The following is a 14100-nucleotide window of genomic DNA, read 5'->3' as shown; positions in this document are numbered from 1 at the left end:
GGAATAAGAGAGAACTTGCACTGTCTCTTCAGTCCATATCACTACCAAATGCATTGAAAGGGCATGTGGTGTCTTTCTTCATATGATATATAGGAAGAAAAGCAGGAAGAGAATAAAGCATGTCTTCCATTTAATTTCTTTTTCTGAAGAGAGATTTAAATAAAATAGACATCGTGTTTGTCGCATTCTTCCCACAGCGTCTACCATTGGAATAGTCCTTGATGCAGTTTTATACATCTTGTTACTGTTGACAATGAACAGGTCTTGGGATATAGAAATACCTTAATAAATGGGAAGCACGAGGACAAGAGCCATGCTTTTTAAATGCTAGTATGCTGACCTTTTTTTCCATATAACCTTCACTCTTAAGTTTGAACTTTTCAAGGCCTCATCTCAGTTTGCAAGGTGTTCTCCAGCACCATGTCCTCTTCTTCCTCCTGCTCAAATGTTTTCTAGGCACCAGCACACAGACAGGATCTTTTCCTATGTCTGTTCTCTCAGCCTTCCTGCATCTAGTCATTCATTTCCATCTGCCTCCCAGACAGGTCTTTGGCCCTGGCGGTCCCAGACTTAAAATGGGGCTCCTACAGACTTTCAGGTCAGACATCTCTCACGACTTTCAGGTTGTGTTTTACCTGGAAGCACTTTCATGTTGTTGTATTCTCTGCAGTCAGCTCTGACCCCATGTTGCTACCTGTCCTCTCTAAGTCTAAACTATTTTTCCCCACCCCTGCTGTTTTGTAGCATTCTCCTCCACCTGGTAAGGCTCCGAACCATGTCCAGCATAGAGACAGATAGGTTACATGGTTATTTCCAAGGTAGTTGTAGGCCTATAATTCCTGGGTTGACCCTATGCAAGTTTGATTTGAATTCAACTCTCTTTTCAAGGAGCTCTCTAGAGATCTGCAGTGCTGTCATTTGCAGTTAGAAGTTAAGGACCTGAAAACTCAAATTGAATACATGAGGACTCTAGCATCCCTACAAGAACAGCAAAATAAACAGACAGAAAAGTAAGTCTTTGTTGAAATGCCATCTCTGCTGATCTTACCTCTTTGAAGCCTATTTTCGATATATGTAGAAACTTGAATCATGTTAATTTTACATGAACGTACATGTGACTAAGCTTTCAGTGGACTGCTTTTGCACACAAAATCTGAGACAAAAACAGACTGTTTGTTTTTCATTCATCTCTTCCACAAAACTGAACTGATCTCTCTAGCTCTTTCAGGATATCTCTATGGTAACTCTTGCACCTTTTAAATGCACAGGTGGCCAACCTCTTTGGGAAGCGTACTGCAAGTCAAGCCCAGGGCATGAAAGCACACCCTTTTGCTGTGCATATGTAGACCCACTGTGACTTAGAAGCTTTGTCTCTTGGACTGGGGAGAAGATGTTGAAGATGCAGGCAGGCAAAATAAGCATGATTCCATACCATAGCTAGTCCCATAGACCCTCATACTCCAGTCCAGATGTTTCACACACACACACACCCAGTTGACTGTGCCACTTGTGGCACCTATGCTCCAAATAGGCAACTGCCTTTTAATGTAGAGGCAGTCAACCCTTCTGGACTTCACTGTTTCTTGTAACAAATCATTCTGGGATTCATACAAAAATAGTCATCTCTTTAGGGGAGCCTCCCCCAACATGGACCCCTCCAGATGTTTTGGACTACAACTTCTATCACCTCCGACCATTGGCCATGCTGGCTAGGGCTTGTGGAAGTTGTAATCCAACACATCTGGAGGGTACCAGGTTGCAGAAGGCTGCTGTAGGGCTCAGGAATCCTGATGTAAATGTAGATTAGCAGTTAAGGAGTATCAACCATGAAAAAGAGGCTCCTAAAAACACTCAGCAACACGTAGCTGAACTTTACAAAAACCAAGTCAACCATAAGGGGAAAATAGACACAACTTAAAAATCCCTAATGAGAGACTTGGGATGAAACGTTTAACACAAATCCGGGAGAGATCCAAAATTACAGCACTATGACTAAGGAGTGGGCGTAGCAGTAACCTTCCCAATCCTTAAACCAGAGTTATGGGCTTGAGAATGGGGTAAAAAAATATTCTGACAAGTTAAATGTAAGACCATTAAGGTTAAAGTGGGGTGTGAATAAGTTAGAGCACAGGCTGTGAAATGATATATTACACTCACACGGGTTCACACATATACCAAGTGATGAAAACCATTTATTCCTTTTCCTCAAACGTAGCCAACCTACATAGATAGTTTGACCGTCCTCATTCACTTCTGTTCTGAGCAGAAAGAAAGAAAGAAAGAAAGAAAGAAAGAAAGAAAGAAAAATATACAAGAACACTTGTGATCGCAACATCCTTTAAGATTCCCACAGGCAGAACCTGAGAGGAAAAAACAAAGCTTGAACTTGTGTTCTAAAAAAGGAAAGAGGGGTGTTCCATTGGCACTGATCATGAACATGACGAAAGGGCACGCAACCTTCTGTGGTGCAGTGACTGGGGGCTGGCGGGGTGTCACTGCCTCCTAAACAACAAAAGAAGATCCCTGCTGGATCACACCCTATGGAAGGGTTGTAGCTCAGTGGAAGAACATGCTTATGTGGAAGGTCCGAGGTTCAATCCCTGGCATGGTTCAGGTAGGGCTGGAAAAAACCCTCCCTGAAGCCCTGGCGAGCTGCTGCAAGTCCATGTTGGCAATACTGGGCTAGGTGGACCAAGGGTCTGACTCAGTGTAAGGCAGCTTCCTAGGTTCCTATGATCCTGTTTCCCATAGTAGCAAACCAGATGCTGCTGGGAAGCCTGCAGGCAGGATGTGGGGGTAAAAACCATCTCCCGCTGTTGTTCCTCAGTAGCTAGCATTTGGAGGTCTGCTGCCTCTGATCCTGGAGGTAGCATATAGCTATCATGACTAGCTATTACCTTATCCGCCACGAATTTGTCTAAATCCCTTTTTGAATCCATCTGAGTTGGTGGCCATCGCCACATCTTCTTGTGGCAAATCCCAAATGTGATTTATATATCTTAAACAAAACTTGCATGATGCCAGCACGCACTGTTGTTCTTAGAAGTATTTATATTTCTGTGATTCATGTTTTCGCTCACAGGGTACTCAGTGCTTTGCTTCCAGTTCTACGGAAACAGTATGTCACTTTGAAAAGCGCAGGGTTAGCAAATGGTGCCACTGAGGATGACTTCAAGGAGTTTGAACAGCTGATTCACAGAGAGAAAGCTGTAGTCTGGGCTGACCAGATGGTTGAAGAAGAACCGAAACAAAATGATCAGCCAATGATGTCTGAGCTCATGGCATTTCCACAACTCGTGAGCTATCGGAATACTCCTTGCCGTAAGTAAATAGCTGTCTTTTGTGGATAAAATGTTTTACCTTTTGTAGAAACCTTTTGAGATAGATTTACAGTGTGGCCATACCTGACCAATGAGGATTTTCCCTGAATTTCAGAAGTCACTGACTGGGTTCACATAGCATGACAATCCACACCCAGGATTGAATGTGGGTTGTCATTGAACCGTGGGTTGCTGTGCTGTGTGAATCCAATTGTGCTAACAAACCATGGGCAGTCATCTTAGGGGATTACATACCTTCCACGGCCTCTCCTTTCATTCTAACCTAATAATCTCTCTCCTTAGTTGCTTTTCCCTGCCTCCATCACTCCCCTCCTTTCCCAGGTTTTCTAGAGATGGAGGTCAGGAAAAATAAACTTCAGTCTGTCCCCCTGCCCCGCCTCTATCTTCCACCCAATAAGGGCTGCAAGCTTCTCATTCTCAAAAGGACTGCTGGGTCAAGGTGAGATTTTTGTGACCTACAAAAAGTGAAAGCAGATTGTCCAGAAAAGGCAGGAGAGAAACAGTGAATATCTAGCTCAGTAACACCTGGAGAAGCAGAATCTCCATCTTCCTACTATCTGAAAGACTTCTACATGTGCACCTTAAGGGCCTGACAAGCTTTGGGGGCCTGTTTGGTGACAACAGAGTTATTTAAAAAGCATAACAAGAGAGCAAAAACCAATTAGAATAACTGCTGACCTCCTCAGCATTGGCTGGGTGAACAGAGCAGTGGTGTCATAATCGTGTCAGTCAATGCAGGGCATTTTAAGTCTCCACCGTTGCTAGGCTAACTTCGAAGTAGATTTCCTTGAAAATTAACAGCTACGGTAACTGTTCTTGCTCCTCTACCTATTGAATACATACCTGAATGCCTTTATGAGGCTGATACTAGAATCTGAGAAATATCCAGTTGAACCTGCATTAAATTAAGAAAATCTCCATTGATTTGGTGTGGTAGCTAAGGTGTAAGCTAACAAAAAGAGCCCCTTTTTGTAAATGGTATGCTTCATATTGAGAGTACCAGCATATAGAAAGCAAATATCCCTTACATAGCAGTTACAAATTTAACATTGGCGGTGTCAGGATTGATTCTGAGCGTATGGAGATAGTTAGTTCAGATTCAGAAGGGGAACAGCCAGAACTGGGGGAGGCATCTTCCCGAGAGAGTTCAGATATGGATAGGCATGCTTCTCAGGATGCTAACACCCAGATGGCTGGGCCTGAAGCCCCCCCACTTCTGTGAGAACCCAGGAGGAGGAGGAGAGCGTGTGACCTGAGGGATGCTAGACTAAAGCGCAGAGCGAAGCGGGAAAAGTTAGAGGTGGAGCTCAGACAGTCGACCCGGTTGGCAATGCGTGAGGGTCGACATAGGGGAGCATCACTGGAAGGCAGGGGTTTCCTTCCCTAAATTATTCTAGCCAGCAAGTCCCTGTTCAACCTGCTGGCAACATCGTAGCTCCCATTTGGATTCTACTGTTATTCCTTTGTAGCCTGAGAGTCTTTGGGGATTTGCATCTGTAATGAACCTGTTGATAGTGAATTAAAGGCGTGAGACTGAAGCCTCTCTTCTTGTGCCAGGCACACTGCGATAGGAGCAGTAGTGCAGAAAGGAATTACAAAAAGATGCAAATTAAATAGTGGCAATGGTTTGATTTATGCAGTTGTTGTGGAGGGACTGGGGGGTACTGTTCTTTTCGTCCTCATAAGCCAGTGGTTTTCAAATGTTGGAGGGAACTCTGGTGATCCTTGGTACTGGGGAATTGGGATGGGGGGGATCAACACTGGCAGAGAGATTTCCCTGAAAGACTTCCATTGTTGATCTTTCTCAGCAATTCTCAGGAGCAGAAGATTTTGTGTTCTAGAATGCATGCTCAACTCACATGGCACAGTCATGAGGCCCAATAGATCTTGTCAACAGTCTGTGTAAACTCACTGTGCACCATGGAGCATGCCCCAGAATCTATGATCATTCAAGACCAGATAGGCTGATGTGGGAGAAGTTCCCTGGAGGAAGAAAGCTTGAAAGCCATTGTCTTCAGCAAAACACAAATGTTCTCAGAAACCAAAGAGTGATATGCTATGCTTAAGAAACATAATGTGTTTTCTAGGTATGCTAGAACTCTTAGGATTGTAAGCCAATGCTGTCTTTCCATTCATGGAAAGCATTTTGATCCAGCAGAGACTTCCATAAACTGAAGGGGGATGAAGATGATTTTCTTAAATTCCTCCTCTCTCTTGCAGCTCCCCACAGCACCTCCCTGAATATCCCCCAACTGTCTGGAACAGATGGGGGCTACAGTGGGAAGGGAAACTTGCCTCCCTTCTGCTTCCATTCATGGAAGTTTCTGCTGGAGCAAAGAGACTTCCATGAATGGAACAGCAGGATTGGATACAACTCTTACTATCTTTCATGGGGGTTGGACTCAATGGTCTTGTAGGCCCTTTCCAACCCTACTATTCTATTATTCTATGAAACCTGGATAAGTAAAATGTTACCATTGTACAAAACAAAGCAACCAAAAAAGCTAGAACTAATCAATGGTCATTCCGGTTTTGCTTAAAAACCCAACACAAAAATGTTATTTTTGTGTTATATGAATGGTTATATGAATGGTTATATGAATATGAATTCATATATAATTATAATTATAATTATAAATAATTCATTCATATTCATTTTTATATGAATGGTTTCCTGGGAGAATTCATTCTTGTGTGGGTGGGGGTTTGGTGGCTATTAAGTAAGGTTTTCCTATCTCAGATCTTTAATAAGGAAATTTTCGAACTTAGATTTATACAGATCCCATCGCACCTTTTGGTGAGCTGATTTCCCCCCGTTAATAATATCTTCAAGATGTTGGACAGGAAATGGGTTTTTGTGCACAGAGGCTGAAAAAACATTGGCCACCTGCTACACAGTGGTCATTATTTCTTATTTTAAAATCCATATTTCACATGTGGCATGATTGCATGGGCTTTACTTGTCAACATAATAGCAATGTAGTTCCCTTTTTTGGCACTAGACTCTTGATTTTCAATACAATTATGAACTGAGAGACACTAACTTCTTAAATACACACACACACACAATATTTTATAATACAGTCTTATGAGAATGTTACAGAGGATTTACAAAATTCTCTCTTTTGGGATAAATTTGGAATCATACTGTTTCATTTACGTTAAAGTTGAAGTATGTATGCAGTGTAGTTTTAATAAAATATGCATCTCGGGAATCAAACAGGAAGGGTGTGTGTGTATGTTAGTTCAGCTTGCTAGCATATGTATACTACTTTGCTCTTAAATGTAGATTGATCACTGAAAGTAAGTAATTTTGAAAGTTTTTTGCTAATGTCTTCCTCCAGCTGTGAAGTGTAATTATGCCTATAAATGCTAGCTATACTGTCTAGTATCAGTAAAGCCATCTACTGTGAATTATCAGTGAACGATGGCTTACTTCTCAGCATGTTTATAATATTTAATTGTGTTTATATACATTCAGCAAACTTGCAGCTCACAAAGGAGATAATGAGAGAACTGGGTGTTTGCCCAGTCGAAAGAAAAAGTTTAGTCAGTAAACTCTGGCATGTCTGTCTAAACCAGTTCTCCATTTCTGCTTCATGACATGCTGGAGCATGATGGAAATGAAGAACTGGTCCACTTTCCCTCCGTGGTCTTTTTCCTGATGGCTTCCTCTTCCTTGCTGAGCTTAAGAGCAGAATTGCCTCAACAAATCCGCCAACTAGAGGAAGGTCCCTCCAGTACACAGCTCCCTTCCCCAGATTTATCTGTGAATTGCAAAGAACTTGGGAAGTTTCTTATGTTAGACTGAGCTATGGAACAGGCAGAAGCACAAAGAGGAGAACTGGGCGGGTGGTACTTCCTATTGTGATCTTTGGAGCAGGCAGAAGCCATGTGAAAGACTCACTGCTTTTGCCTGTTCCAAGACAGGCAGTATGAAACCACCTTCCCATTGGCAGGGTCAATAACCAGCACAAATAATATCTGTCCATCTGAACCAGGCCAAAATTTGTGGGGCCTTGCTAGGAGGACTCCAAGCACAGCTTGACCAGGGAACAGGGAACCACTGAGTAATTCTACCCCCTGCCCCCATCTCTACAGCTATTGTCATTGCTCCAGCTCAGAATTGAAGGCTGTTCAAATTGGTGCCAAATTTGAGAGATCAGGCTTTTGGTGGTCTCATCTTTCATGGCAACATACTAGGGATGCCCGTGCCATCTGGAAGCCTCCTCTTCCCAGGTTGCTATTGGAAGAGACATTGATATGAAGGCTATGTGAGGGCAGTGAGGTAGGAGCGAAGGCAATAAATAGGAGGATGAAGGACTAGAAATTATCCCTAGAAATTGGGCCCAGGTCATAGTCTGAAGTCACATGAGGCAGCTACCTTGCTGAGGCTAAGCAGGTCTGGGTCTGGTCGGTGCTTGACGGGGAGACCACCTAGGAACCACATGTAGCCACCTTGAGTTCCACAGTGCAAGAAAGATGGGGTATCAATGGAATGAATGAATGAATGAATAAAATAGAAATCCCTCCCACCCCTTCCAAGTATATACACCCATTCTTCACCCGTGAACTAGGCACCTACCTAGTTGTCAATAATCTGTAACAGAAACAAACCAATTATCTCCCAAATAAGTACCAAAACAGTTCTTGGTAGTTGTGATATCATTTAAATGCTAAACAAATTATATCAAAGTATCATTCTAACTACTATTATGTAAACACAAATGTAGATGTTTTTCAGTGTAGCTTTTTTTTGGTATCGCCCCCAGTACAGAGTAGGTCTTGTGGTGTTAATTACAGGTGGAGGAGCAGGGAGGCTTTTTGGCGCTTGGCTTGGGGCAGTCAATATCTGCAACAGAAATGGAAGGCACCGAATGCAAGGGAAAAAAGGGAGGAGATCTCCAGGCACACAGAAATATGTTTTTATTGAGCCCAGTGTGTTTTGAATCAAATTCTTCTTCAGGGCCTTTTTGAGGTATCGTAGCAGCCATATCGGGGGTCAGACTAAGTAGCCTCATGCAGTCTCATGTTTCATGTTCTTGCTGAGCTCTTGCTCTCTGAAATATATGTTTGTAAGATGACGAGACACAGGAATTTCTTAAATTGTCAACAAAGGCTAAGGTCATAGAATTGTATATCTTGTTCTCTGCTCTTCTCTTCTGTTCTCTGCTTATCATGGCTACCCTATAACCCATTTCTTGTATTATAAGCAATGGTGCTAGGAGAAGAAATGTTGAGGACTGCAACCCCACGCGGGAGGGAGAGGAGGAGCCGTTTCCTATGTGTCACAATATCTATAAAAACAATGTGCTGATGTAAATCGGGGCTTTTGGCTCTTTGGAAATGATTCCAGCCTTAAGCCCGCGTGTTAAATAAAGAAACTCTTTTTCCTTCACTCCGTGGTCTCTGACTCTGAGTTCTGCAACAGTATAAAATCAGAAACGATATCGCAAACCATTTATGGGTTGGATCTAAGTTGCACAGAATTCTGCAAACTGGATGATCCCACTGGTAGAAGGGGAGAGGTGCTTTACACAAATTAATCCTGGACCCTCCAAAATCTGATGTGGAAGGTTGGGGGATCCCCTCAACCAGTGTGTGAGGCTGCTCTGGGGCCTCCAACAGTAAGGAGGAATGATGTTGCAAAATATTTTAAATAATAACTAACACATAAGTTAAAACATGCTTCAAGAGTAACACTGGCAAAACTGGTATACATGGCAAACTAAAAAGAACAATCCTCAATAATAAAACTTCAGTGTATGAACAGATCACCTATGCAACCAGAGAGAGAATCTTAACTGAAGGCAGCTGGCTCTTCAGGCTGATTCTTGGCAGGAGGAGGCTAGTCGGCTACTAAAAATGTTATGGCTAGTAACTGCTATAGACTTGCTTGCAAGTCTACATTAATTGCAATCTTTTCATCACACTTGCACACAGGTGTCCTTTATGCTAAAATGAAAAGGGAATTGTTCCCATTTCTTTATACTGAAGGGAGCATATTAACCACAATTTAGGAACTGCCTAACTAGCTTCACGTGCCCCACAGAGCTTATAACAGCAGCCTCTGTACAGATGTTTTATCACAAACTGCTTTTTAAACTTGAGCGAATATGAAAAACAACTTGCAATGAACAGGCAAGGGATGCTGTTAAGAAAATGATTAAGAGTGCAGTCTTTTTATGTCTACTCAGAAGTAAGCCCAATTAAGTTCGTTGGGACTTACTCCCATGTAAGTGTGCATAGGATTGCAGCCTAAATCTTCCACTGGAGAGGCAGCAGCCCTTTAGCCTTGCTGAAAGGCCCTGAGATCAGTGTAGCCACTATGTTTGTATGATGAGTACCAGAGATTGATTCCACCATATGCTTTCACACTAGTAAAGGTGTGTGTAAGAGATTGAATGCACAGACCTACCAAGGTATAAAAATGTGTAAATGACTTTCTAGTCCACAAAATCATACATTTTGAATTAGTTGTCCTGAGATATGGATTTGGTCTTGCTTTCAGAGTCTCCAGGGGTAATGAGTGCAGAGTGGGTAATATCATTCCACAAGAGGAGCACGTTACATTTCTTAATAGAAAAGTTTTATAGGTTGTATTAGCTCAGCTTGTGTGGGTCCATGTGTATTTAATGTAAAATGGCTTACTTAGTTTTAAACTCATTCCTTCCCAACACATTCCATTTTTATTGAAGGCACACTTTTTCTGATGGTCTTTTTCACCTTTCAGGATTTTATAATCCTCCCTCTCTTTTGATCCTATCCGTGTTAGCTAGTAAAATTATGGTGGCTCGCTAGCAAGTGATGAAACAAATGGACCTTATGGCTGCCATCTTTGTATATTCTTGTTCACAATAAAGGATGATCTCTATCTGCCAGCTTATGTGCAGGAAGGAAGGAATGGTTTGGGGAGCAGATGCAGATATTGGAAAGGTCTGCATGAAAATGTTAAAGTTTGCAATAGTTTGGAGACCATATTCTTTTTAAAACATTAAGGAGATTACGGATCGAATTTACCACTGTAGGAGAGCATGCTCCACCCCAAATTGATTTATGAATGCTTAAATGTAACATGTTGTAGCGTCCTAATGTAGGTGATACCTTTTTGCCCTGTTAGTTCTGTACAACCTTTATGTTCTGCTTTGTATTGCTTTTTCATAAGGTAATCTTATGAAAATTAAGGGAGAACGCTTAAATTCCAATTTGAGTTATGCTAATTCTATTCCCTTTTTAAAATGAATATTTTCCTACCATTTTCTATTTGTATCTTCTTTTTGTCACCAGCAACATGCTAAATCCTGTATAGAAGTTGTATGGACCTGACTTAGAGGGCTTACTTATTATTCTAACTTAGAGATGGAGTGGGTGGGATCTGGAAAATGGACTATTTGTAAGACATAGAAGAGTTCACTGGATCTCAGCATATAGAAAAGTTGATAATATGTTCTAGTCAAGGGAGATAGAGATGGAAGTGGAGAAAGAAGAACGGCGGCAGAAAGTGTGTTAGTTAAAGGGAGGAAGAACATAGTGAGGGAGAACATAGTAAGGACTAGCAACTTCAAGTTGGCATAGAAAGCCATAAGGAATACAGAATATGTGCTAGGGGAGCAATCTTAACAGCTGTTCTGAATTGACTAGAAACACAGAAACTGCTAGAGTCAAAGTCAGCAAGGATGAAAGTTTAAATTTTAAATGTGAGCAGAGCATACTGAGCTTTAGCGGTAAATACAAAAGGAATATTCTTTCCTCCCTTTCCTTTCCCCCTATCTTGCTATACATACTTTGACCAGATTGCTGAAGAGAGCTCTAAAAGGTGAAACAATCAGTCAGCAGATCCTTCTGGCCAAACTTTTTGAGAACTACCACCTTTTGCAAAATGCAACTTTTGCGAACTATATACCCAAACTGCCATGCCCCTGTATTGGCACAAGAATCTCATGGCAATTTGAATTCCAGTACTTAATTTGGTAGCATGGTTCCAGAAAGGTGGTTGAGATTTCTCCATTCCTAGTGGGGAGGGGACGGTGGGGTGAAGTGGCTCTTTGACAATCTGTAAAGCCTTTACTTTCCTACATCTCTCAAAGCCTTGTTGCTATAGGCTTTTAGGAGCACATGGAAGTGAAAAAGAGTTGAAACTTGGCTGCTGAATAACGTCATGCTTTGCTCTTAAAACGTCTTTAATTTCAAATAGATCGTTGTGCAAAGGGAGAGACGGAGAGAGACCTACCTTTTGGCTACAACTAGTGTGAGTTTATAACAGATTGCAAAATCACATGCAGCTGTGATATTTAAGTCCTGCCATTGAGTGCAACATAAATTATTATTCAAGTCAAGTAAAACACAAGCTCTAACTTAAGAGTGACATTCATGGCTCGTTGTGTAGAGGTTTGATGGATGGCGTGATCCATGCCTTCTCTATGTGTGAGATGTGCTCAAGAGCTCCACTTGCAGCCAGGCACTTGCTGGTATTTCTGTGAAGGAGAAGGCTCTTGGCATAGTTTCAGGTATCCCATTTCTTTAATCTTGCTGTGCATTAGTGGAGGGGGAAATCCATTTTTAAAGGTAGAGGAAAGTGTCCATTATTTCCTCTAGCGACCAGAAGCAAAGACAATTTATTACTGTGGGGAGAACTAATAGCTATGAATTTGTGATAGTAAAAATATTGACTTTAAGACACAGGATTGTCTGTTTTTCACTCTCTCACCTGCACTGTCTCTCATCACATCCTAGAGAGCTCCTTCCATTCAAGCTGTCCTCTTACAACTTCCTTTATTCATCTTGAATAATAGCATAGCGCTAATGACCATGTTGCCGTTCTTTTGTATACAAACTGTTCTGTAGCTTCTTCACATTGCATTTACTGCTTTAAGAATGTCATTAAATTGCCCGGTATAATAACGCCTTTGGGTCACATGAATATTAAATAGCTGAAATTCATTCAGTAGGCAACATTTGCAGCTCGGAATTCCGTGAGTCAGAAAGCTGTTAAAAGAATCAAAATTTATGATTAGTAGAGTAATTGGATCAATCACTGGGAGCCCAGAAATGTTTATTGAAATGAATGCATTAATATTTGATTTCACTTTAGCTGAACAACCTAGCAGACTTATTTTAGCACAGATTCCTGAAATATCCTTTCATGCATGTATTAACATGAGTTCTGGAAGAAGAAGAAAAATCCCAATCCGTTATTTTGCCCCAAACCCAATTAGAACTAGTCCCATTCATCAATGTCTTCTTAACATGAATTTGACGTTTGTGGACTGTGACTCATGTTGGCTAAATACTACTTTCACACTGTTCATATTACTTGATAGTGTGCTAACTCTCATGTTTGTATACTCCTTGATAAATGAGTTCCTTATCAGTAGAGATTTCTGGGGGAGGGGCATGGCATAACCAAGGCTGACCAAGACTTAATAAGCACGAATTTGTTCCACTGAGTACCTTCATATTCAACTCCATTTTGCACGGCAATCCAAAACCATAGCAAAAACATCATTCCGCATGTGCAGCACAATCCTATGAATGCGTACTCAGAAGTAAGTCCCATTGGGGCATAATCCTAGGTAGATGTGCAAAGGATCGCAGCCTTAATATAGCAATATTGTTTGCTTTTCCCCATAGTTCACTATGTAACAAGAGAAAAGGGAGGTAGATCCCCTTTTTTTACATCCTTTTCGAACTGTTAGTGTTGTGCCCAATTAGTCAGTAGTTTATGGGACTGGATGTAGAGATGTTGGATCTTTCTCCTAGCCCTCATGTTGTGGTGCAAAGGGGAAAGGATATAGTGGTTCCCACTGAGAGCCAATGTGTTTCCATTTCTAGCCTGACTATGCATTGAAATCATCTTTGATATCCATCTTTGCATTTAAGCCATCTTTGATATATGGCTTGGCCCAGCACTTAATAGAGCTTTTCCCCCATGAAGCACACCATTCAAAACAATATTTATTTCTTAAATATTTGTCTTATCGGATACTCTGTGATCTAATCAAATAATCTGGGCTTCCTTTTTATTGACATATCAGCTTTATTTTTAAAGTTTGTTTATTACTATTCATAGCATGAATTCCATAATGTCAAAAGGCTAACTTAGTATTGTGGTTTTGGGATATGAGCTGGGAAGTCTTTGATACAAAACTTGCTTCAGTGATGCACTCCTTGGCTGTGTTCAGGCTTAATGCTAAACCACAGGAATGAACCTGGGTGACTTCCTTTTCCCTTCTTCAGCGTAGCCATGATTAGAAGCATGCAGCTCTTGCACACACAGAGGCCGGAACACAGATGAAGCACCTTTTAAGCATGGCACTAGGCTGTGTGGAACTTTGCATGGGTAAGTGCTCATCACTCATCCAGCATGAAGTGTTGTTTACAGTGACATTAGACAAGCCCCCTCCCCAGTTAACTATGTTGGGGGGGGGTTAATGAGAGCCAGTGTAGTGTAGTGGTGAGAGTGACGGACTGGGAGCTGGGAGATCCGGGTTCTAGTCCCCACTTGGCCATGGAAGCTCACTGGGTGACTTTGGGCCAGTCACAGACTCTCAGCCCAACCTACCTCACAGGGTTGTTGTTGTGAGGATACAACGGTGAGGAGGAGGATAATGTAAGCCGCCTTGAGTTCCTTGTGAGAGGGAGAAAGGCGGGGTATAAATGCAATAAATAAATAAATAATGGAAAACTGGTTTTCTTCTCCCAGTCCTCAGAATACAATTGCATAGAAGGGATTTCTTTTGAGTCTGAACTTTCACATGAA

The 14100-nt window shown here is 41.7% G+C and overlaps 1 protein-coding gene across 4 annotated transcripts in view; it reads left to right on the top strand.

Annotated features, from left to right (window-relative positions):
• KIF18A (kinesin family member 18A) overlaps positions 1-14100 on the top strand; it is a 64760-nt gene that overhangs the window by 27603 nt on the left and 23057 nt on the right. For all 4 annotated transcript variants that reach the window (XM_084852784.1, XM_084852795.1, XM_084852804.1 and 1 more), the window contains exons 12-13: positions 889-1010; positions 3083-3321. In XM_084852784.1, the coding sequence (XP_084708910.1) occupies positions 889-1010; positions 3083-3321 (361 nt within the window). The remainder of the gene's footprint in view (positions 1-888; positions 1011-3082; positions 3322-14100) is intronic.

The sequence above is a fragment of the Heloderma suspectum genome, chromosome 1 (genome assembly GCF_057233095.1).
Source record: "Heloderma suspectum isolate Gila_16-S chromosome 1, 16-S_ref, whole genome shotgun sequence".
In the NCBI taxonomy this organism is placed as follows: Eukaryota; Metazoa; Chordata; class Lepidosauria; order Squamata; family Helodermatidae; genus Heloderma; species Heloderma suspectum.
Note: the sequence above shows the minus strand (reverse complement) of the source record. Positions and strands in the feature narration are given on the sequence as shown.